Source organism: Leishmania infantum, chromosome 35, assembly GCF_000002875.2.
Source record: "Leishmania infantum JPCM5 genome chromosome 35".
NCBI lineage: Eukaryota > Euglenozoa > Kinetoplastea > Trypanosomatida > Trypanosomatidae > Leishmania > Leishmania infantum.
In genome coordinates, this window is record NC_009419.2 from 1,901,151 (window position 1) to 1,924,847 (window position 23,697).

The 23,697-nt window shown below is 56.4% G+C and overlaps 5 protein-coding genes across 5 annotated transcripts; all 5 read left to right on the plus strand.

The window, feature by feature from the left end:
- Nucleotides 1-2,011: 2,011 nt before the first annotated feature.
- LINJ_35_5000 (conserved hypothetical protein) lies at nt 2,012-5,080 on the plus strand (the record flags this gene model as incomplete). Its single annotated transcript, XM_003392773.1, has 1 exon — nt 2,012-5,080. The coding sequence occupies one exon, from the start codon at nt 2,012-2,014 to the stop codon at nt 5,078-5,080; it is 3,069 nt and encodes a 1,022-aa protein (XP_003392821.1).
- A 4,140-nt stretch (nt 5,081-9,220) lies between these two features.
- Nucleotides 9,221-9,730, plus strand: LINJ_35_5010 (conserved hypothetical protein; the record flags this gene model as incomplete). The annotated part of the gene is made up of 1 exon (XM_001469304.1): nt 9,221-9,730. The coding sequence occupies one exon, from the start codon at nt 9,221-9,223 to the stop codon at nt 9,728-9,730; it is 510 nt and encodes a 169-aa protein (XP_001469341.1).
- A 1,027-nt stretch (nt 9,731-10,757) lies between these two features.
- Nucleotides 10,758-11,786, plus strand: LINJ_35_5020 (conserved hypothetical protein; the record flags this gene model as incomplete). Its single annotated transcript, XM_001469303.1, has 1 exon — nt 10,758-11,786. The coding sequence occupies one exon, from the start codon at nt 10,758-10,760 to the stop codon at nt 11,784-11,786; it is 1,029 nt and encodes a 342-aa protein (XP_001469340.1).
- A 3,421-nt stretch (nt 11,787-15,207) lies between these two features.
- LINJ_35_5030 (putative phosphatidylcholine:ceramide cholinephosphotransferase 2) lies at nt 15,208-16,365 on the plus strand (the record flags this gene model as incomplete). The annotated part of the gene is made up of 1 exon (XM_001469302.1): nt 15,208-16,365. One exon carries the CDS (start codon nt 15,208-15,210, stop codon nt 16,363-16,365), a length of 1,158 nt encoding a protein of 385 aa, XP_001469339.1.
- A 3,667-nt stretch (nt 16,366-20,032) lies between these two features.
- Nucleotides 20,033-20,875, plus strand: LINJ_35_5040 (conserved hypothetical protein; the record flags this gene model as incomplete). Its single annotated transcript, XM_001469301.1, has 1 exon — nt 20,033-20,875. One exon carries the CDS (start codon nt 20,033-20,035, stop codon nt 20,873-20,875), a length of 843 nt encoding a protein of 280 aa, XP_001469338.1.
- Nucleotides 20,876-23,697: the final 2,822 nt, after the last annotated feature.

Consider the following 23,697-nt stretch of genomic DNA (forward strand, 5'->3'; position numbering starts at 1 on the left):
TTTTCTTTGCTCTCTCTCTTGAGTGAGTTCCTGCCGGTTGTCGTCGTCCTTTGTGTTTTTGCCTCTCGTTTTCTCGCGTCCGTTCGACTCGTGCGCGTTCTTCTTTTTGCTTCTGCGGTTGAGGTGAGCGCCTTCACTCAGGGCAGAAACCTGAAGAAAGAGATCAAGTGCATGCCACCTGGAGGTGGGGATAAAGCAGATCAGAAGGTCAGAACAGCGCCAAGAGGCACGGCGTTCGTGCTTACAGGCGTCAACCAGAGAGGCACCGTTCTCCACGTCTTTGCCCCCGTCCTTTTTTGTTTTTTTTTTCTTTTTGCTGTTTGTCGTTCACCTTCTCGATTTCCCTTCTCTTCTCGCCATCTTTCGTGCTCGGTGTTTCTTTCTCGTGCTGTTTGTCAGTTTTGTGTTCGCTCTAGCGCTCTTCGCACACATACACACGCAAGCGACGCCGTCAGGCTGTCTTATCAGATTCCCACTCATTTTAGTTTGGTGTTGACGACGAACAGGAAATCTGCCCATACCCAACCATCTGTCACACACACATCCACTCTCGCTTTCTACACCACTCGTTTCCGACTCTGACTCGCCGCCACGTGGAGCGCTAGTTGGCATACACTCCCTCCCTCCCCTTATCTTTCTCTTTCGTTTCTTGTGATACTAAGTTCTAGCAAGCTCCCTCTTTCTTTCCATTGTTTTTACGTTTGTGATTGCCTTTTTTTTTATATTTGCACTTCTGTTCTCTCTATATCTCTCCCTCTATATATTATATATTAAGTATCTTTTTTTTTTCGTTGTTGTTTGCTCCTCCTTCCTTTAGTTTGCGTGTACGTGTGCGTAGCATTAGCTCCTCGCTTAGCCGCCCCCGCAGTCTTTTTTTTTTCAGCGTTTTCAGATTTACCGTCTCGAGATTTTCTTCGCTCCTGCCAGTGTGTGTGTGTGTGTCTTTCTCTCTTCGGCGCTCTCTTTTCGTTCCCCACGAACCGACTCACACTCTCACTCACTTCACAAACTTCTGTTCTAGGAAACGTGCGCGCTCGAGTTTGCTTCACAGGGGCCACCCTTCACGATTCTAGCCACCTGTTTCCCTCTCTTACCCCTCATCGCAGGCAGGCCACCCACATCAGGTCGTTTTTGGCGCTTCGTTCCTTGCTCTCTCTTCTCCCGCATTTCCTTTCTCGAGTCGTGACTCGTGTGTGTTGTTCAGTGCGCTCATCTCTTCACACATTGCTTTTTTTTTGTTTCTCGTCTTCCGTGTTTCGAATGTGTTTCTGTTGTACGAGCAACGGTACTAGCGGACTCACTCACACCCCATTCTCGCGAAAGCTGCGCGCACGAAGCGAAAGCTTGCTAGATACACAGACACACAGACGGAGCGAAGCACGCACACTTATACACAGCCACCCCTGATCCGGCGCACCCCACCACCACCTCCCTGTCACGCCTCTCTGTTTGCCTTCTCCGGCGCGGGTTTATCTGTTTCTTGTCCTTCCGGTTTTCATCTCCTCTTTCTCGCCTCCGATCCCGCGCACCTTTTTTTTTTGTTTCTCTTTTTGCGTGTGCGTGTGTGCGTGTTCTCTATCTCTTATCTATAAGGGACTTTTTTTTCTATTTTGCCTCCATCGCCGTTTGACTTGCGCTCTTTTTTTCGTATTGCTCTTTAGCATCTTCTGCCATCCCCTAGTCTCTCGACGGACCCTTCAAGCTTCACCGTTCTCCCTTCCTCCCTTACGCAGATTTACACTCGCCCGGCACGGTGTCAGAGTCTGACTGGTGAGGTGTGCGCACAGAGAGTGCTTCAGACGCAGTTCCAGCACTGGTCTGCGTCACTGCTCGTACCCGTGCAGAGGGACAACTGCTTCTTTACTTTGTCTCTTTCCGCGGTAACGGACGCGATTCGTCCCGTCTGAGACAGAATCAGCCGCCCGGTTGTGAGATCCCTCTTCGTGTTTGTGCCCGCGTTGGCGTATTCTGCACGAGAGAGAGAGATTAGAGAACGCTACGCACTGCGCACATGTCCGGCTTGGATTCCCATGGCAAGGCCATGGGAGAGGCGCAATCAGATAGGCAAATGAGCTCCTCTTCGCTCACCGCTGCATCACGAGCCACCCCCAACCCAGCCGCAGCGGACGGTGGCGCTGCCGCCCATGCCGGTGGCTCCCCTGTGGATAACGAGATGGACGAGCACGTGCCACCGGTCATTGCCCACGTCCGCAAGAACTTCGGCGTACTCGCCCCTACCATTGAGCCCTTCATCTACCGTAGCGGTTGCCTCAACAAGTCAGTGGTAGACGTGTACAACAACCTGTCGCGCAACTACATTGCCATTGTAGATGCTGCCCTCAAGCAGGTAGGATTTGAAGAGTTCACGATGCAGATGCAGATCATGCTGACCCAGATCCTGTCTGAGGAGTTTGGCGAAGATACGGAGTACCTCGTCAACACCATCCTAACGTACACCGGCGCCGACTCCCTGTTCGTCTCCCTTCTCTCGAAATCTATGCTGGACCAGGTCATCACGTACGCGCAATCAATCATGAGCGGCAACATGTACGGCATGAGCTACAACATGCAGAGCGGCGGAGGCGGCGGTGGTCGCGGCTCTGAGGGTGTCGGTAATAGTTACTACCGTGGTGCCCAACAGCATCACGGATACCGTGGTGCCGGTGAAAACGGCTCATCGCGCGATCTCCGCGGCAGCTCCGTCGCCGCCAGCCCTCCTCATCAGGACGGGGCCGCACCACAGAAGCCGTACCGCAGCAGCGGCCTCCCACCCCACTCCAGCGACCCAGGCAGGGAGCGCAGCAGCGATGATTTGCGGGCCACCAGCGATGTAATCTCACAACGCGAGGAGAGTCGGGATTGGGGGGGAGGCGCTTCAGTGCCGCCTCGCGGCGCTACTGCGACCGGGGGCATCCACGTAGATTCTAGTGTTGGTCCCCGGGGCGGTGCCGCTCCCATGAGCGGGATGGGCGCAGGTGCGGCCAGTCGCACAGAGGTGTCCGTGAGCCGGGCCACGAGCGAGACTACATCTGGAGCAGGAGTAGTGCCACGTCACACGCACCATCACTTCTCCTCTTCTACAGCGGCCGCCGCTCCCGCCGCGAAGCCGTCGTCGATGGAGCGAGGTGGGATGAGCGGGGCTCCGCAGCACAACCTCCTACCCCCGCGAGCTTCACCGGCGAGCAGCCAGCCGCGCGTGTCCACGCCAGGGGCGCCAAGCGTGTCGCAGGCCACCACCACTTCCCCGATGCCGACGATGGGACGCGGCGGGCCGGGCATCCCGATGCACCACCATCACCATCACTTGGGCATAGGCGCAATGGCAACCAACAGTGCCGCGGCCAGTGACTGGGCCGCCAGCAACAGCGTATCTGGGTCCACACCAAACATCAACGCCGCTGGGCAGCGCACCCTGACCCCACCAACGCCGCAGTCCGCATCGATGCAGCAGCATCAACATCAGCACATGCAGCAGCAATCCCAGCAACAGCTGCCGCAGCCGCAGCAGCCGACGCGCACCATGAACATTCCCGCCCCCTTGAGTGTGCAGCGCCGCACAGAAAAGAACGCGGCGGCAGCCGCAGCAGCCGCTGCCCCGGCAGCAGCACCCGCTAACGGCAGCGCGCCTGCCAATTCGTCTGGCCTCAGTAGTAGTAGCGCAGCTGTAGAGGGAGGGGCTGCGCCACGCAACATGTCTGCGCCTCTCGGCGGGAGCGCGAACGTCCCGGCGCCGCGCGGGGCGCAGTCACTCCCCCATCACCAGCACCACATGCCCGTCTCTCACCACCATCACCATCACCATCATTTCGTCGCGTCCCCGCCCGCGGTCACTGCAGCTGTGCAGCCGCCCTCCGCTACGCACTCGCCACCAGCTTCCGAGGAGCGCGTTGCGACCATTCCCGCCGAATCCACGGGCACGCCGGCGCCGGAGACGAACTTACCCGCTAATCAGGCCTCTGCATCGACCCCAGCCCCGGCCAGGTCCCCTCCTGCCACCAGCGTCTCGACGACTTCCGCACCCCCGCCAGCGTTGCGTGGCCTAGGCCGCATCCCCTTGCATCATCACCACCATCATATGCACTTGATGATGAATAAAGTAGATGCGGCCTCGGCGCCGCAACGGCAGCCGCAACCGATTCCTGCGACGTTGCAGCTGCAGCCACAGCCGCACCTGCCGCAGCCGCAGCAGCGCGTGGCCACCGCGATCGACGTGCATGACCAGCAGCAGCAGGAGCGGACGAACGCCGCCAACGGTCGCTGGCCCAATCAAAAGGAGGAACTGCGAGGCATGCTGCTGACCGCGCGCGTGTCGGAGAGCGCGGTCACGTACTTGCTGACGGACGTGAACATAGAAGAGCTGCGTGGCTTGAAGTACGTAGATTTTGAGAAGAAGCTTCGCGGTGGTATTCCGCTGATGTTAGATCGCCAGCGCATCCGTCAGGTGCTGTCCAGCAGCGCCGCTGTGCAGAGTCAGTCGAGCGACAACGACGACTCCGCGACGAGCTCCAACCGAAAGACTGCAACCAGCGGAGTAGGCGCAGAGGAGGAGGAGGCGGGCGGGTCTGGACTGCCTCGGCGACCCCCGGCCATTTCCACTGGCGTGCAGAGCCCGGTGACGTCGCACCAGTCCTCGCCTATTAGCAAGGCTGGAGTGCAGGTGCCGCAGCCTCGAACGAAGATGCAGCAGCAGCAACAGCAGCAGACGCAGCAATCCATCAACGGCGGCAGTGCCGTGGCCTCGCCAGCGGATGCGAGCTTTTCCTCACCGGAGAAGGAGTCCGACAAGCGTGAGGGCGGCACCAAGACGGGGAGCCCGACGACGGCCAGCGGCGCACCCACCTCCCCGGTGCCGGCCTCAACTCCGGCGCCTTCCCCCAACAGTAGCTACAGCCCTAGTACTCGCAACGAGGATCCCGAGGATAGCCGTGAGGAGGAGCAGCGGCGTGGTAGCGGACGCCGTGGCGGGAAGCGTGGCGGTCTGGGGCGCGGCGGCTTCAGCTCATCGCGCGTGTGCAGGTTCTTCGGTACTGCAGAGGGGTGCCAGTACGGAGACAAGTGCCACTACATGCACAGCAAGTAAGCTGCTATAGCGGCGAGGGTAGATGATGGAGCGCTAAGTGTTTCCAGTGACTCTCAGGCGGGCGTAGAGAGTTGCGCCCTCGTTTATTGAATCCCAATGCTTGTCCCTGTGCTTCTTCTACCTCATGCGGCTGGCGGGAACCCTGCACGGCGCTCCGGCCCAACCTCCTTCGTTTCTTCTCTTGCGCACCATAACACACTGCTAAGCGCCGCGGAGTGGCCGCTCGTGTGGTGATGCTCGTCTTACGGATAGTCGGGCTTGGCAGGCCTGCTTGAGTATCGGTGAACTTCCTTTCGCCTTGACCTCTTGCCTTTCTCGCTGCGCCAGCCGCGTTTTGGTTGCTATCTTCCCGTTGCGCTGCGAGGGTGTGCGGTGCGTGCGGCACATGCGTCCCTTTCCGCCGCTCACCACCACTAACACCACCACCACCCCATCTCTTGCCGTGTGGCAGTGTCGTCCGTTTCGCTGCTTGTGCTTGCCGTTGTTGTGTGCTGTTCGGTCCTCTATCCCAGCACCCGCCTTTTCCTTTCGATTTTTTTTTTCATTTGCCCTTCGCCTTTTCCCTTTGTTTCCCGTCTGTTCTTTCTGTACATTTTCCTTGTACGCTCCTCTGTCTTCGCGTTGTGTTGTTCTTTTTTTTTTACGTTGTTGGGCGCAGGCAGGTGTATCGGCGCGCATGTGTGGCCGTGCCTACCTGCGTGCGTGTGTACGTACGTGCGTGTGTATGTGCCTCCCTCTCTGTGCGCTGGATTGTGGGCTCTTTACAAACGACATATGTTTTATCTCATTGTTTCCCGGTTGTTCTCCTGTGTTTGTGTGCGTAGGGGCGTTCTCCCTCTGCCTTGTCGCCTTTTTGAAACTGCTGAGAAAACATATAGCGAAAGAAACGGCCACATGAACAACAAAAAAGACAATGAATCTTTCTTTCCGATTCGTCTGCGCATCGGCTAGCAAGAGCATCTCGCGCCCCCTCTCCCCTTCTCACCCCTACCTCTCCCTTACGGCCTGCCCCCTTCCCCACTTAGTCTCCTTCGGTTCACAGCAGCACAGGAAACAGCAAGCACAGGCTAAATCGAAAAAGTGAGGGCGTGAAGAGGGGCGCAAGCGTCTTCGTCTCTCCTTCATTCAATACAGGATTGGGCGATGTGAGCCGCTGTCCGCAGGTACGTCTGCACATCTGTTTTTTTTTCGCGTGTGTTTTTTCATCTGTGGTTGTTGTCTGTGTTGCTCTCCTCTTTTTTTTGCTGTTCTTTTTCGTCCTACGTTTATGTTGTGTGTGCGTGTGAGCGCGTGCTTTCTCGAGTTTATCTCCTCTTTTTTTTGCTGTGTGCTCTCTATGTTAGGCCTTTTAGGCGGCACTCGGGCATACACACATACAGATAACATCGCCGCCGTCACCACGACATACATTCACACACATACACATATTTCATATACACAAACACACACACACACACACACATGCACACACGTACTTGCTATCTCTATCTCTCTGGATACACGCACAGCGATGCAGTGCTCTGCGTCGCATCTTCGTGCACATGTGCACAAATTCCCACACATGCAATCAAGCTCGCTTATTGATCTATTTTTTTTTTCGTTTGACTTTTGCCTGCCCTTCACCACGTACGCGCGGCAAATCTGCCTGGGGGGGGGGGGCGAAAAAATGACGAAGATAACAGCAAGAGACTGACGCTACGGACTCTTCCGGCCCATTTCTTCACTGTTCCTCGCTCTCTCTGCTTCTGTAAATGCCGACTTTGGGGCAAGGACGCGTTGGAGGCGGAGGGAGGAGCTTCTCATCTGCGTCCGCGCCTCCACACAGCAGTATGCATTTTCATTCGTTGAAACGCTCTTGTTGGGGGATCGCTGCGCACACGAGGGGCGAGAGGAAGACGGGGAGGGAGGTGAGACGCATCCGCACCTCCTCACCTCTCCCTTCCACCGCTGCCCCCATCATCACCGGCTTGTCTGTGGTTGCATTGCATTTTTGGTTTCCGGGATGCTCATCGACGTCAGTTTCTTCCCTGCGGCTGCTTCCTCCTCAAGATTTGGATCTCCCTGTCCATGGAGAGCCCCTTCTGACTCGCCGCTGTTTCGTGGGGCTGCTCTCGTGCTCCTGCTTCTGACTATCTCGCAATGCCCGACGCAGAAGGTGAGGGCATCCGAGGAGCTTTCTTACCCATTGCGCCCACGCGCTGCCAAGCGCACCACAACGGACGTCCATTTGAGGAGAGCAGATATGCGGAGGACTGCAGAAAGCGTGGAGACGTCGACTGGGCTGTCGAACTCTCTTCCGGAGGTCTCCTCGCACCACCTACAAGCTTCGTGATCTCAAGTCGGCCTTCTCTTGCGGCGCGATGGCAGCAAGGGGTGCATCGGAGCCAGAACACGGCGATGTGGTGTGTTTTGCTCGGCTTCTGCCGACGTACTGGTTCATCTTCCGATGTGCGCACAAGCGCGGTTTCCTTCGTATGCGTGTGGAGTGTGTCTGTGGCGCGGCGTTCGCAGGTTGCCTGAACACTCGTGGACACAGACTCAAGGATTTTCCGCATTCGCATCCTGGATGTTTGGCACGCGAGTGGAAAGCTCTCCCGTTGCCCCGCCCGCCCCCGACGCCACTCCTGTACAGGCCTGTGCATCTTCTTGTCACCCTTGTTTTCTCATTGCAATTTCCAAGCGTAAAGGTGTCCACGTGTGTGCATGTGGATGTGCATGAGTGTGTGTGTAAGTGCGTATGTGTACGTGTACGTGTGTGCGGGTGTATTTTTTTTTTCGTTTCTTCTTGTCTTTCGTGTTTTCCCCTCGATTCTTGTCTTGTTGCGTTTTGCCTCTCTAACTTGCGTTTTCCAAACGAACAAGCCAACAAAGCCCCTCCTCCTCCTCCAAATAAAAAGAATAAAGGGATACACATAAAGCCTCCCTCCCCACCCCCACCCCTCAAGCACCACCTTTAGCACCAATGCATCGTCGCCTTTACTGAAGAGGCCCTTGGCAAGATACCTAAAAATTCATCAGAAGGAAAACAAGAAGCGAATCAAAGAAAACGCGTGACACACACACACACACACAAATCGAAGGGGGTGCAGACACTCGAATCAAACTGGTGACAGAGCTGTTTGGCCGTTCCTGTGCGCTTGGGCAATGCACTTGGTGTTTTACTGAAGAGCGCTGCACGCAGCCTTTTTTTTTTGCACTTCGCTCTGCCCCGCGCCTCCTCCCTCTCTTTCGGCTCGTTACATCCTCTTCCGTCGTGCTCTACGTCTTGAGTGGTGTGGCGTCCGAGAGCCGAAAGGGGGTGAGCTAGCATTGCGTTTCAGTTTTCCAATGGCATCTACGCTTGCCGCTAATCTCAGCAGTGCCTATGTGGCTGAGAACGACACTGCTACACTACCCTCTTTGCTGCATGGTATCTCAGCCGGGTCTCTATCCTCGTTCCCTCTTCTGGCCTTTTTCTTTTGCCTCGCCATGTGGGGGTGGCGACGCATCTTCTACGGCGCCGTCACACCCGCCCATTTGCACGCTGTCTCTCCTTCAACTTCCTTTTTTTTGGTGTGGGTGTAGGAGGAGCAGAACTTCCCACCTGCAGCAAAACAGAAAACTCAGAAGCGCATCCAAGCCACAAAAAAAGCGCGCGCCGCTTGCAAGCGGCTTCTCCATCGAAACGTTTTCATCTGATTTCCATCTTTTTTTTTTATTGTTAGGTGGCCACACACCAAAATCGACATGAGCTCGCTGCCTACCGCTGCTGCTGCAACTGCCACCGGCTCCAGCAGTCCCCCTGGATCACCCAGCCGCCCTACGGCACCCGGCTCGCCGACCAATTGTTCCCTCCTTACCCCCTCAGCGGTGCTGTCACCAAGCGCTTCAGCGCCTCTTTCATCGCAGACAGGCGCTCTTACCGTCGGTGCGACTTCAGGTACTGCCCAGCTCACTGAGGGTTCTCGAAAGCCCCTCTCAACCGACTCGACGGCGAACAGCGGCGCCATCGGCGCAGCCACGACGACGTCGTCGTATACGAACGCGCTCAGCAACGGCATGGGCACCGGATATGGGATGGGTAGTGGGTACGGTATGGGCATGGACCCATACGGTATGGGGGGTATGTACGGCGGTTACGGTGGCTTCGGCATGGGTGGCATGTACGGGGGCCTTGGAATGATGGGCATGTACGGCATGGGCATGACCCCCGAGGCGCAGCGTGCACAGATGATGATGTTCATGACGAGCCGCATTATGGAGCTGTGGGGTATGTTTTCGCAAGTCATGCAGATGACACTCGGCAGCGCCGTTCATTTTTTTGGCGAGTATGTCGGCATCAATCAGCGCATGGGGCAGCTGGAGGAGGAGAACCTGAATCATGAGGAGCGCTACATGAGCCGCAAGTACGAGCTGCGCAAGGCCCTCTCCAATATTCCGCGTGAGCAGCGGTATGTGCCGAAGCGATCACGGGTCCGCAAGCCGAAGCAGCCCTCCTTTCTCCGCAGCTTCATCCTTCGCCTGCTTCGCCACGTGGCCCTCTTCGCACTCGCCTACCTCCTTTCGAAGCGGATCGCGTCCTGGGCAATGGCCCGCTCCGGTAGGAAACTTTTGGAAACGTCTACGTCCGAGGCACTGGTCTCTGCCGACGCCTCCAATACGCGCTTTTGACAAGCACCTGCGGCACACATCCGTCGATGGACAGGAGGAGCATGGGAGCTGATGACCGGTGTTTCTCCGCTGCAGAGGAGTGGCCCCAACAGCTTTATCACAAGGGCCTTGCTCTTTTTCTTTTGCAGGCTTGCTTTTTTTTTGCACTTGCGCACCTCCTCTCTCTTTCGTCACTCCGCTCTCCCCGGTTCTCTCCGCCTCTCGGTGGACCGTCGCAGCGCAAAGAATGGAGGTGGGCTAGATCCGTAGCGCTGGCATCGGCGTGCGCGGCGCTGGCGGTGACACACAGTTTTGCTTGTTCTTTGCCATCTGTACATGCTGGGTCATTGCCGCCCCCTTCTGCATTTTTAATCTCTCTGTTCTTTCACTGCTGTGTGTGCAGTCCTCTCCGAAGGCTGGGCTGCTGAACGCACCAGGCGGCAACTGTATTAAGACGCGTGGAAGGGACACACACACACACACACACACACACACAAAAGCCAAACGGATAGGAGGGCGTCTTGACTGCTGGCGGCACAGCGAGCAGCGGCTCTCCGAAAGATAGGGCGCTGCGGCGTGGGTGCGTGACCGCAGCGGTGAAATCGACAACCCCGCGCTCCCCCTCCCCCACCTCCCACTCGAGAAGGTTTAGGGCGAAATGGATCGCAGGCTTCTCCACGTGTCGCGCGTGTATGTGTGTGTGGGGGACTTCACTGACGCCTTCGCTCACTGCCGTCCCCGTCACTCCCCAATGGATCTTGTGTGCGCAGTGTCCCCCGGACTGGGGTATAGGAGACCGGCCATTGACAGCGATGGAAGGCGAGCTTGCATTCCCAACTTTTCTTTCACCTTTCCCCTTCTCCCGCGATTTGTACGTGATGCATGTGTGCCTCACGGTGGGCGAGTGAAGCGGTCACATAAATCCTGACTGCTGTGACTACGTCACCTAAACGAACGCCTCTCGCCATTGTCTTGTGAACACCTCGCCCGACTTTAGCGACTCTACGCAGGTGCAGCACCGCCTTCACGGTGGAGTTTGTGTTGAGAAATGAGCGCGGGCGCGAAGGCGTTCTTCAAAAAGGTGGGCTTGCCGGCCATCGGCTTCGGCATCGGCTGGGCGGGCTTCACGGTTGTCGAGCAGAACGGCTTGCTGAGCGAGCCGATGCAGCGCTGGCTCAATGTGCACAATCTCAAACTGCAGCTCTACACCCAGTGTCTGCTGCCGACCTCTGTGGTGGAAAAGTACGGCTACCCAGAGGACAGGCTGCGATCCATAATTGAACTCCTGGAAAAGGGTCACAACGAGTCCGAGGTGGCAGAACGCATGACCTTCGATGAGGTCTTGAGGCAGTGCGCCGTGCCGGAGCAGGTGGCGTACCTGGAGGAGCACGCGTCGGAGGAGATTCCGTACTTTTACATTGCAGACATCTTTCATTCGTGGGCGAACCTTAACGTCGACAGCTTCGTCCGTCAGCAGCCGCAGTCGCCCGCGGAAACGGCGACGGACGCTGCGACCTCCACGTCGACGGCCGCGAGTGCTGCGTTTTCTCCTCCACTTGTCCTCCGCAACGATGATGCGTTTGACTCAGAGGTGCTGTGTAGCTCACTGTGGGAGAAGATGATTCACAATGTCATCCCATTCGACGTGAGTATTCGTGCCCTGTGCGTCTTGGCTGTGAACAACCGCGCCAATGCGCGGCGCCTGGCGCGGATGTCGTCGCCGGAGCGCGTGATCGAGCTGTACAGTGATTACACGGACAAGATCCAGGCGAATCAACGGCAAGGCATTGGGCCCGATGTGGTGTCCCCTGAAGAGGTCACCGCCGCCACTCTTTTCTTTCTGCGCGCTGTCAACGACGCCTCGGTTCACAGGCGGTGGATTCCGCTGCTGGGGGTATTTAGGCCAGACCCGTATCCACTTGCACGGAAGGTGTCGCCCGAGTTGTGGTGCCGTGCCTTTGGCAACCTCACACCAGCAGTGACAGGCGCGACGTCCGAAACGGCGGTGGTACTCGCAGACGTTATGAATGAGCGACTTCGGTGCGCCGAACTGCGTAAGGTCGAGACGGCGCCGTGACAGTCGTTGGCTTCGTGACAATGATAACGCGCGGGAGTGCACCTGCTTGGTATGCGGGCGTGTGTGTGCGGCCGCCACTTTCATCGAGGGCGCGTTGTAGGGTTATTGTGTTCGTTGTTGAGCGCGTATTGTGCTGCGATTCTGGCATCCTCACACAGATCTGAAAGTAACTGGACCACCCGCAATATACAGGAGCTCAAGTAGGCGGAGGCTGCCCGTTTCTGCATGAGACTCCTTGGTACACGGTTGCCAGCGAGTTGCTTGCCGACCCCCGGTGTCAGCGCTGCCGCCTGCTCCCTCTGCATGATCGCACTCTCTTTCCGCGAACTCGACTGATCTGTGGCCCGTGCGCCTCACAACGCACTCTGACGTCTCTATGGCTTCTTTTAGTGCTCTCTTCCACACACACACACACACACACACACGCCCTTCCGAACACGAGCTTATCGCCTCCTTGCCCTGTTCTTTCTCGAACGCCTTCTTCTTCGTCATCAGCTTCACGGCTCACTGCAATTTACTACGGAGGTGTGTGCGTGTGCGCATTGGTGTTGTTTGCCTATGCGTAGATCACGGTCGCGCTACTCTCACTATCAGAGCCGCAGAATTACGCCTCTCCTCTTGAGTACCTCTGAACGCTTCGGCTTCTGCGGTTGCTTAAGCTTCCCCTATAAGGGCCACCACCTCTCCTCGCGAAAAGCAACAAAAACTAAAAGTACCACCTCAGCACGCGCATACGTCCGCTATCTCCTCTGTCCCTCTCTCTCTCTTGGTTTCAGTTTTAGCTCGCCTTAATCACTGTGCTCGTGTTTGCGCCTGCCGTCGCCCACGTTGCGTCTCCTTCGCGCTCCTTCTTTTTTTTTTTCGTGCTCTCCTCTCATACACCAACGCGTTGCCCTGGCCCTTCAACGAGTGACCAATGCTGCTAAATAACGAGCCGTCTCCGGCGGTTCACGTACAGCCTACGCTGGCGGCCGCCTATCAACGCACGCGCCTGAAGGCGAACGCGGTGCTTCTGCGCTACGGGCATATTATCCCTATTGTAGCGGTGGCTTTCTGCCTCATTCTCTCGACTTCGATCTCTATTCAGCGCGAGATAGCCTACAGTCGAGCCGCAGCGCAGACGACGACAACAACGACTACAACCACAACGACAACCGCGGCTCCGGCGGGACCCAACACAACGTCCACGATGGAGGCCAGCAGCACAGGTACATCAGGGATGTAAGGCGCTACATTGATCACGCCACGTGCTAAAGTGTCGATTACGTCGATATCCTCCGCTAAAGATTCTGAAGGTGATTACACTCTCCCTCCCCCAACACACACACACACACACGCATGCACACAGGGTGGCTCTGTATACATGTGTTCATTTCACTCAGTACTTGATATATAGCGCAGCAGCGTTCTTGACAGGCTTTGTTGTAAGCGGCGCATTCGCGGAGATTGCCGGTGCATGTGCTTGCGCTCGCGTACGAAATCGTCAGTGTGTGGCGCGCCGGCCGCCGCCGTGGCGCTTCCCTCGGCGTCTTCCCATCCCCTGTGTTGTGCTGCACTGATCGGATGATCTTCCTTGTTGTTGTGGCTCCTTGTTACTGTTCTCTCCTCTGTCTCCGCTTCGCCAGCGGCCCTTAGCATGCGCTGCCTGCGTTTCCCTTTCCATTGTCGTGGACGGGTGTGCTTCTGAGGAGAGTCTATCGGTGCGGTGAGGCATACGGCGAAGGAAAGGGGGAGCAAGCGCATGTAAGTGATCACGATAGGGCGGGCGATAGCTTCGTGCCGCCTCCTTGCTCCCCACGGGTTGCGTACTTCTTCTATTTCTCTCATTGCTGCATACATGTGGTTGCATGACTCCCATCTCCTTTCCTCCACTACGAGCTGTCGTCGTGGGTGAGCGGAACAGCTTTTTTTGTTTGCCTTCGTTGTCGATCTTTTTTCGTATCGTCCAACTGCCGCGTAATCCTCCTACTACCTCCAACCTCATCTGCGACATGCTTGTGGGGATAAACACGGCTTTGCACGGGCAACGTTCAAGTGTTGGAGGTGCCCTCCCCCCCAAAAAAAAAGGCAGCCAAAGAAAATGCTGTTCTTTTTTTTTTGTGCCTCTCCTATGGTGCAGCTCCCTGCTCGCCTTCGGCATCGGCATCGGCAGCGCCGCTTGTGCGGATACGACAGAGGCCCTCTAAAATGCTGAGAAACATGCGGGCTGGACCTCTTGTGTCCACCTCGTCATAATCTGAAATGCTCTGATGCCGGCGTGCTCTACGTGCATGGAAGTCAGCCCTTTGCTGCAGCCTGCCCACGATTGCAAAACTGTGGTATCCTCGGCTCCCTCCTCCTCTCCTCTACATTATACTCTTTCCCACACACACGCATGTTGGGGTTTTCTGTTCTGTATAATGTGCCGATGCATCTCCACCTTTCTCCTCCTCGAACCCCTCACCGTCGGTGAATGCTTGCCACCATTTCCTCTTCGAAAGCACAACAATCCATATAACAATCATAACCGCGGCCATCAACAACACCAGCGAACCGATCACCTAGAGTGCCATCCGTGTGGGGCCCTTAGCAACGTCTGCGAGTGCCCCCCGCCAATACATCTCCCCACAATTCAGCAGTCGAGCACGCACCAGCACACATCCACACACACAGACATACACGCACAACGACACACAGACAGACACGCCACCTACGATAGCTCGTTGCCCTTTCCCGTTTCGAGGCCCTAACGAGCACTGGTTTCAGCGACGAAGCAAGGACCTCCTCCCTCCCTGTTGTTTTGTTCTCGTGCGGCTGCTTGTTTCTTACTTCTGCCATTGAACTCATTTTGTTTTTGTCTTTGTTTCGTTGTTTGGACAGCTTCCTTTTCTCTCTTTTGGTGCGCGCGCATATGTACGTTTCGGGTTGCCTTATATTACACCTCTCGATTTAACTCTGCCGTCTCACGTTCTCCCGCCTTAGCAGTGAGCGCGTGTGCGCCCACTCCGCTTGTGCCCCTCCCCTTTCTTTGTGCGCCCTTTATTATTCTTCATCTCCCGCTAACTCTCTTTTTCTCTCGCTCTCGCTCTCTCTGTTTGCGTCTTGGGTCTGTGATAACAGTTGTGCTGGCGACGTGACGTTTTTTTTTTTGATCTTCGACCTGGTTTTTTTTGCCTTATTTAAGCAGTGGTCGTTTCTGTCAGCCCCTTCTCTGTTGTCTTCGCGTCCCGTGGTGCAGCCCCTCTCGCTGTCTTCTCTTCTGCCCTGCCAGCGCCCTCCTGACCTTGTGAACACACGCACCAATTTCACCTCGGCGAAAACGTCGTGCTCGAGCCCCCACAGCAGCGCCGCACAGGCGCCGTCATCTTCGCCGGCGGTAACCCCAACTTTCAGCAGTGAGTCATTGCTACGCTCAACGACTCCCTCTCTCGCCGCGAGTGCAATGACGAGTCACGTGACAGTGCACGATGTGGACGGCGATGAAGATATTGAGACCGACCTCGTGCCGTGGTACAAGCAGCCGCTACCCTTGGGTACGCAGGTGATGCGGTTCATCCTTTTGCTGCTGCTCACGGTGATGTTCCTCGGCGTGGCTATTCTCGTCGCGAACGCACGTATGCCGGACCCCAAGAAGGTGCGCCCGCTGCCCGATCTGCTTCTCGAGTGGATTCCGAAGGTGACGCTTGTCGAGAATGGCAGCAACGTCATCATCTTTCTGCTGAACGCTACGACGGTGGTGGTGGGCTTCAAGGTCTTTTTGCTGGAGCGACACATGAATGGACTGCCCAGCGTTACCTTCTTGGTGGGTATCCCGAAGATCGGCTCCTTTCTAAACCGCATCGCGTTTGGAGTTGTCGACTCGGGGCGGCGTCCCTTCCCGCTGAAGAATGTCTTCCCAATTATGACAATTCGCTTCCTGACGTCGTACGCCGTGGTGATGGTGTTCCGCACATTTGTAATCATGGGGACGTCGTACCCGGCAACCGACAACCACTGTCAGAATCCGCAAGTGATCGAGCACCCAGTACTCAACGTTATCCTTACCCTCGTCACACTAAGCAGTGGTGCGATCCACTGCGGCGATCTGATGTTCAGCGGGCACACGATGATCCTCAGCCTCGCCTTCATTCTAGCGTGGGACTACAGCCCTTTTCTGCACCCGTGGGCGGTGCGTGTGTGGGTGTCCGCGCTTCTGCCCATCAGCTATTACTGTATCCTTGCCTCTCGCTCCCACTACACGGATGACATCCTGGTGGCGATGTACGTGATGATCGCGACGTATAAGCTCATCGATCATGCAGAGACTGGCGCGCCGTGGCAGATGCAGCTGCTGATTCGCTGGATGCCATGGCCAGGCGCCAACGCGATCGAGGAGAAATGGGCGGCTGAAGAGGTTGTAGTTGTTGTTCAAACGCCTGCAGAAGACTCGACTGATGCGTCGGCGGCTGTGCCTGAGCACGAAAACCCCATCAAGGAGACGCTTCCTGCGCAAACGGCAACGGGCGGTTCTAGTAGTAGCGGTACACCCCTGTTGAGGATGCACGACTCACCAACCATCGAACATCTGCACTCTGGTGTGCGCGAGACGACACAAGGGTGACACAGGACCTCGTCGCCCTATGCACGGTGCCGCTCTCCCGTCATTTGTTGATCTGTGCTTGCAAAGGTCGGTGAAAGACTGTGCACAGCTCGATGGCTCTGATGCTCACGGCGGCGAATGTACACGAGGCCTAACCTAAGCACCGGCTCTTGAGTTTCTTTGTTGTGTTGCGCGCAGAAGTTTATTTCCCATTGACACCGCCGCCTTCCCTCTCTCTCCCTTTTCCATGCGCATGCGTATTTTTCTGTGTCGTCTGAGCGGATCTTTGCCTTCTTTTGTTTCTATGTTTATTTTTCGTTGTTTGATGCTTTTGTTTTTGTTCTTCTTCGTTGTTCCCGCTGTTGATGTTTTTGCACTATTCCACCCGGGACCCCTCGATTCTCTGCTGCTCTAGCCGTTCCACAAGTGCCACGCGACTGCTAGAGGCGCCTCAGAGAGAGAGAGAGTGAGGGATTTGGGCACCTCGAAGGCACACCTGCATGTATTTAGGTGTATCTGTGTACCGACGTGGAGCGCCGGTGTGAAGCAGGTCGTGCTGAATTGCAATAAAAAAGAAACGGCAGTAAAAGTAGAAGCTCGTAATCTTTATTTGTGACTGCTGGCTGGTACCTCTCAACCGACAAAGGAAATGCCCTATGCAGCGACAGACTATCCCTGACATACGCATGGACCTGAGTGAGCCGTGTTGCCCATGCTTTCTCTCTATTCCCTTTCCTCAATGAATTTCCAGATTGGCATGGCACAGAGGGACAGATAACTCTCCTTCCTTTTCGGTGAATTCGAATGAAATCCTTTTCTGTGCCTGAATAAGGGGGATGTTTTCTTAACCATCTTGCTCCAAAACCAAAAATTCAGCAGACATACCCATGCACGACTGCAGCTTACCTGCCGCTGTGGCACTGCTGCCAAATTCTGGCCGTCTACGGCGGTTCGTCCTACACCGTTCCTTCTGCGCATGTGCGATGCGCGGCCGGCGCCGGGCGGAGGCGGTGTCGCCCGCTGTGCGGGTAACAGGGGGTGTTACTCTGGCGTCCGATGCCGGTGGCCAGGTCCGTAATCTATGCCGTTGGCCTCGGCTCCTCTGACAATGTCCATCTTGCAAGCTTGCGAACTTCCCCGATATGTTTCAATCGGCAACGATCAAAGGCAATTCACGGTGAGAGGCGCACGCGACGGGCTGGCAGCGCCAGAATATGTGCCCAGAGGCGTCGCCGCATGCCAACCTCCGCCCTTGTACGGGCCGCGCCGAGTGCCGTGAGAAGGGGGAGCGAGCCCGCAGCCACAGCAGCAACCACACTTGTGCTCCTGTCTGTCAGCCCATCTAGCGGTCGATGCAGCGGGCCAGGCTCCAGGCCCACTGCTTCACACTCAGCGCGGGAGCTGCAAGCGAGGAGGAGGGGGGAGACACAGCCTCCAATCACCGCACCTATGGGGTGTATGACCTCTTACGAAGCATCGCAGTCGCTCCTGATTTTTGTGTTTGCCTACACCGCGCCATTCACCCAGAGCGGAGAAAAGGAGGCTCGAAAAAGTGTGAGAGTTGCTGCCTGCGCGCCGCTGTTTTTTCCTCGGCCGGGGTGCTTTCCTGCAGCCCGCCAGGGAGTGACGTGCTGAAGTGCACGAGAATGCCGCACATGTGGGAAGTGCGTGCGCGCGGAGCCCCGAAGCGGTCGATGCCCGCATACACGCGTGCGAGCCGCCACTGTGCTTGGGCAACACCTTCATTCGGCGCGTACGCCCCCGGCGCCAAATACGCACGGCGGCCTCTCCGAGCGGGTCTCGGCCGTCTGCGCGCCATTCGCCTACCCACGGTGGCCGCGGCCGCTTTGGGCACGAAGGTGGTGTCAACGGCCCCCCTGCCGTTGGCGCTGGCACCGTCCCGCCGCGCGGCGGCACCGCAAAGCAGCCGCGGTGCGAGCAGCGCCACGCCGAAAGGGCAGAGCAGACCCTCTGACGGACCCCGCTCGCGCGAGCACACCGCCCTACGCCTGGCAAGCCGAGCCCTGGCTACTTTGATGGCTCCTGCAACGTGTCGGCCAGTGTCGCGCATGGGTTGGAGGTCTACGCCGGGAAGGCGGAAGGGGCAGCGATCCTCCTCCGGGCACGCGCGTGCAACGAGCCGTGTCCCTCCCGGAAATGGACAGTGAGCTTGGCCGCGTCGTGAACAGTTCGCACTGTGGTGGCGGCGGCCCAGTCGTAGATGGACTCGTGGAGCACCAGCGCAACGCCCCCGACTGTCCGTTTGTGGTGTGCTGCATCGAGGTGTCCGTATCGCTTGCGCAGATCAAGTATTTGTTGTCGCGCCCATCCAGCAGAGTAGCTCAAGTCTGGTTTAGTCGTTCTGTTTGTTACCGCACTGGGTTGTACGATTCGGGAGCCGTTCTAGGAGCGTGAGGACCGGATGCAACATCGCTGGGTATCTGAACGAGAACTTCCCGTGTTACCAGGACGGTCGTAGGTACGTAGTCGGGCCTGAGGGGTGCATCCGTCTAGGAGGGTCATCTCAGCAAAGCCACACCGTCACTCCTGCAACCTCGTCCTGGAGAACAGAGGAGGGCCTATTGCCTATACGTGCATCCTCGTGCATGAGCAGGGAGAGGCCGCGGTCGTGCTTCTTTTCCCTCGCTACATGGGAATGCTGAAACGCCGAGAAATGGCGTGCCGCACAGGCCTGTTGGGGTGTGTATGGAGTGCATCTCCAGCAGAATGCAGACTTGTATCGGGGGTGCACCAGGAAACGGGGCTAAGGACCCGCGCCAGCGTAGCCCAGCACAATCTACCTGCATTGCATAGAGGGCGCAGTAGGTGGGAAATCACTCTCGACACCACTACAACGCACCAAAAGCTAACAAAGAGCAGGTGGATGCGCACGCTTGTTGGATTGCCGAGACGATCTGTGGTGAGCTGTGGCACACCTGTGATTATGGCTGCGTGCCTCTTTAGGCACAGCGCCAGCCCAAGCCTGTCTGCTGGCACAAAGAGTCCAGAACCGTACTCAACGGCAGCCTGCAGGCTCTTGGCTTCCCCAGAAAGAGAGGGCAGTAGACCCTGAAGTGCCACAAACTGTGGTGTGCCCGGCCGGCATCAGGGAAAGGAACACCCCGCGACTCGTAGAAGTCTTTCAGCAGCCTCACATCTCGTTCAATGCTCTCTCGCTTTTTGTTTCGCTCTCGTGATTTCACCGTTTTTCTGTCATCTTGTTTTTCCTTGGCGGTTCCTTTCTGTGAATGGTCACACCCGTTGCCGTGCGTGCATCGCCTCCATTTCGTCTATTGCGCACCGCTTTCATTTTTGCTTCTCTCGCACCAACACGACCGATCCTGTACACACACGCACACACTTACATTCACACGCACACATACACGCAACACTCACGCGCATCTCTCCTCCCTCCTTATACTCCAGTAGTAAACGGCTCCCACTCATTCTCTCCCGTCTCGCAATCGCCACCACATCCTTGTTTTTTTCGTGCGCAACAACAGACTCGTCATCCACACGGCTGTCCATTCACGAAATACAACAGAAATAAAGCAACAACGCATTGAAGTATCTTCTACCCACACCCCCTCCCTCCCTCCCTACGCGTACTCCATCAAACCCTCAACAGCTTGCTTTCTTACCTTTTTGCCACCCTCACCTGCTACACGCTCACGAAACGCGCACTACCATGATGTCTGCCACCTCTTCTCAACTTTCCGTCTCGTGCGTAAAGAAGAGGGTGAAGGTGTACCGCCACGAACCCTATGCGGCGAGCCTCATCACCCCTGCTTCCCCTGCGGAGGCGGCTCTGGTGTGCTGCCACCAGCGTAGCCCGAAATCCCCTGCTAGCTCTTACGCCACGTCGTCGCCTGCTCGCTCGATCCTCGACGCGGCCCTGCCCAGCGCACAGGTTGCCGCCTACCCGTCTCACCACGCCGCTGCCAGCTTAGCCCTGCCAATGCCCATGGCGCACCCCGCACACACGGCCGTGTGGGTCGCCTTCAAGTACGGCCGCAAGCCCTTCGTGGCCGCCTTCCAGGTGTGCATTGGTGAGATGGTCATCGTGGAGGGTGACCGCGGCATCGACCTTGGCATTGTCGACGACGCGTGCACGACGCCTCTTCCCGAGAAGGTGCTGTTTATTCTCCGTCGCGCCACCGCTGAGGACATGACGCAGCATCACAGGCGCACCGTGAAAGAGCAGGAGGCGCTGCAGACGATGCGCTCGTTGGCGACGCAGGTGCACTGCCCCACCCACGTGGAGGATGCCATGTTTCAGCTGGACGGCAAGAAGATCACCGTCATCATTTCACGCGCCTCGCGCTCCTTCGTGGACTTCCGCCGTCTGCAGCGTTCCCTCTTCGACGTGTACCGCTGCCGAATCTGGTTTGCCTACCTCGACGAGATCCAGGAGACGATGAGCACCGAGGTCACCCGACCTCTGCGCCGCGGACAGCGCCGCTGCTCGTCATCGAATGAAGCGAGAGACAAAAAGATACTTCCGACGGCGTCGTGCACAGCGGCAGTGTAAGGGAAATCGAAGGCATAACCGAAAAAAGAGACTTCGAACCTCACGCTTCCGGCTGGAGCGAATGAGCACAAACCAACAACGACTCGAGGGCCTCTCCGTAAGAGAGAAAGGGGAGAGAGTTGCACACACAAACACACACGTTTCCCACATGGAAATCACGGCCCACTTGAAGGAACAACAAAACAAAAAAAAAACGATCTCGTTTGCACGCGCTGGCCTGCCGAAGTATGCAGGCTCGAGAGGGAAGGCAGAAGAAGCTCATTGCGTGGTGCACAGTAGCGGCACAAGCACCCACGCATGATTGCGTAGAAAGAGGAATAAAATGCATGTGGGCTTACTCGTATGCGCAGTTCTTTTCTTTTGCCCTGGTCTTTCACCTGCACTGCTGTCTCAAAGCCGCGTCTGTGTGTCCTCTCCTGCTCGTTTCACTTCAGTGGAGCTGGTGGGGCGTACGCGTGAGCGTGAGCGCGTGCGTGTCTCCGTGATTTGATGGTGTCTTCTTTCGCTCTATTCTTTGTTGACCCCGTTGACACCTTGTCATCACTTCGAAGCCGTATCTGTGCATATTTGCATGCGCGTCTTTCTTTTACTTGCTTCGAGGTACCTTGTCACCGTTTTCTTTTTCTTTCAGCCTTTCCAGGACTTCTTGGCTTCCCTACACTTTCTCTCCACGCGCGCTGCCCCTACTCGTGTTGGCAAGCGTTCTCTTTTACTCGTGCTCGCTGTCTTTCTCCTCGTTGAAAGTGGTCGAAGAGGAGCGGCAGATACAAGCATTTCTGCGCAAGCTTTTTTTCCCGGCTTCTCTCCCTCTCCCTCTCCCTTTGTTTCCTAGAATGTCTGCTGTATTTGTCTCGCTTTCTTTTCTTTTAAAAACATTTTCCGCGTTTCGCTTTTCTTTCGTCTTTCTTCAAAAAAAAAAAGATGGCTGAAGCAACGATCGTTTCACTGGATGGCGTTGCTGTAGTTGTTGGTCTCCTTCTCTCCCCCTCACCTCTTATATATTATCTCGCGTTCGCGTCTGTGTTCGTGTCGTCCGGCGCTTCATCATTTTTCTTTTTGTTTCCTTCTCGTGTTTTTTATTTATTTGTCGACTGGCGTCCTCGCTGCGCGCTGCGCTGTCGCCATCACCTCTCTTCAGCCACGGTCGCATCCTCTCTCTCTCTGCAGGACTCGTCGCTTTCCGTCCTCCGCCCCCCCCCCTCCCCCCACCCCCCGCATAAATACATCGAGTGCACTTTCAGCCTTTTTGTTCTACAGAGAGGCCATGCGTGTGCGATACGGGCACGGCGTATGGGGCAGAGGTTGAAGAGGTACGCGTCGGAAGAGAGAGGAGGAGAGAAGGAACCTCGCTGTCCCTTCTCTGTGGTGTGTTCGTTGCCCGTCCGCCGTGAACGCTCTTTGCGAGTGAGGGTGTCGGATCGACTTTGCTGGGTTCTTACAGTTAACAAGCGTGATGGGTGACGTACTGCATGGTACTCGTTCTGTTTTCGCTCCTCTGTGCGCACGCATACACCAACACTCGCATTATTCACGCGTTGTCTCCGCGCCGCTGCCGCCCTCCCTACTCGGCGCCCTCACAAGCAAAGGACTAGACATGTATGCTTCAGGCGGTGTGCACTGTCTCCGAGCTAGTGTGTCTGTGTGCCTTCACGAGCGCGTGCGTGTGGGTTTCCGTGCATGCCTCGCTGTGTGCCGTTTTCTATATATATATATATATATTACCGACAAACATGGAAGGCAAATTGTGGTCTTGCTTCACATCACGAATGGGCGTGAGCCTCTTCTGTGAGGGGTGACAAACATCCCGTGATGCCGCTCATCTCCTCTTGCGGGCTTATTTTTTGCAGTTTCTCAGTGTAGTTGTTGTATCAGCCGATATTGCGTGTGTGCAAGTGCGCGCCACGCATCGTCATCGAGGCATCTTTGCGTCGGCGCGTGGCTCTCAACACCTGATCTTGATGCCGATGCGCCAATACGACGGAGGAGAAAGCCGCCGGGCTGTGAGGAGGTGTATCACGAATTGAAGATGTGCCAAAAAAGAAAACGGCGGCACACCTTCTCTGCCTGTGCAAAGTAGCGACAGTACCCGCGCACCCGTGTTCGAAAACACACTCGTGCGCATGCATCTGTTTGTGCGTATCGGTGCATCTTTTTCTTTATCTAACCTGTTTGTTTTCCTCCGACTTAAGCGGCCTGCACCTCACATTTCTATGTGACGGTGTAGACGAACGTGCTGAAGTACCCCACCTCCCGTCCTTTCGTTTTTTTTTTAATCTGACCCTCTACTGCGACTTCAGTTGCCAGGTGCATGCTCGCTGCCTTAATTTGAAAGCGCACGCACCCTTCTCATTCTTCTGTGTCCTTCTCTTCACGACTTACACACATAGTATGCATTTGTTTTCTTCGAACTTCACACGTTTTTTTTTTCGTTTCTCTTCCGGACATCGCACGACCATGAACGAAAGCGAACACCGAAGCCACGACGGACTAGGGCGATCTTCTTTGCTTCCGCCTTTTCTTTCGCTCTCCTTTCCACCCCCGCCCGCTTTCTTCCGTCGATGTGCCCTCCTCATTTTGTGTCGACTGTGTGTGACTCGTTTTTTGTTTTGTTTCGAATGTGCCTCGAGTCTCCCCCTCGCGATTTGTTTGTTTTTTCGGTTTTCCGCACGCGTCTCGTGTTCTCTCTTGTGCCATATTCCTTTCCGTTTTCTTTTTTCTTTGCTCTCCGGTCCCGCGCGCGCCACGTGGAAACCGCCGACGTCTTTCCCCATGAAGATGGGCAAGACGTAAACTCACACACACGCGCACGCATGCTCATGCAC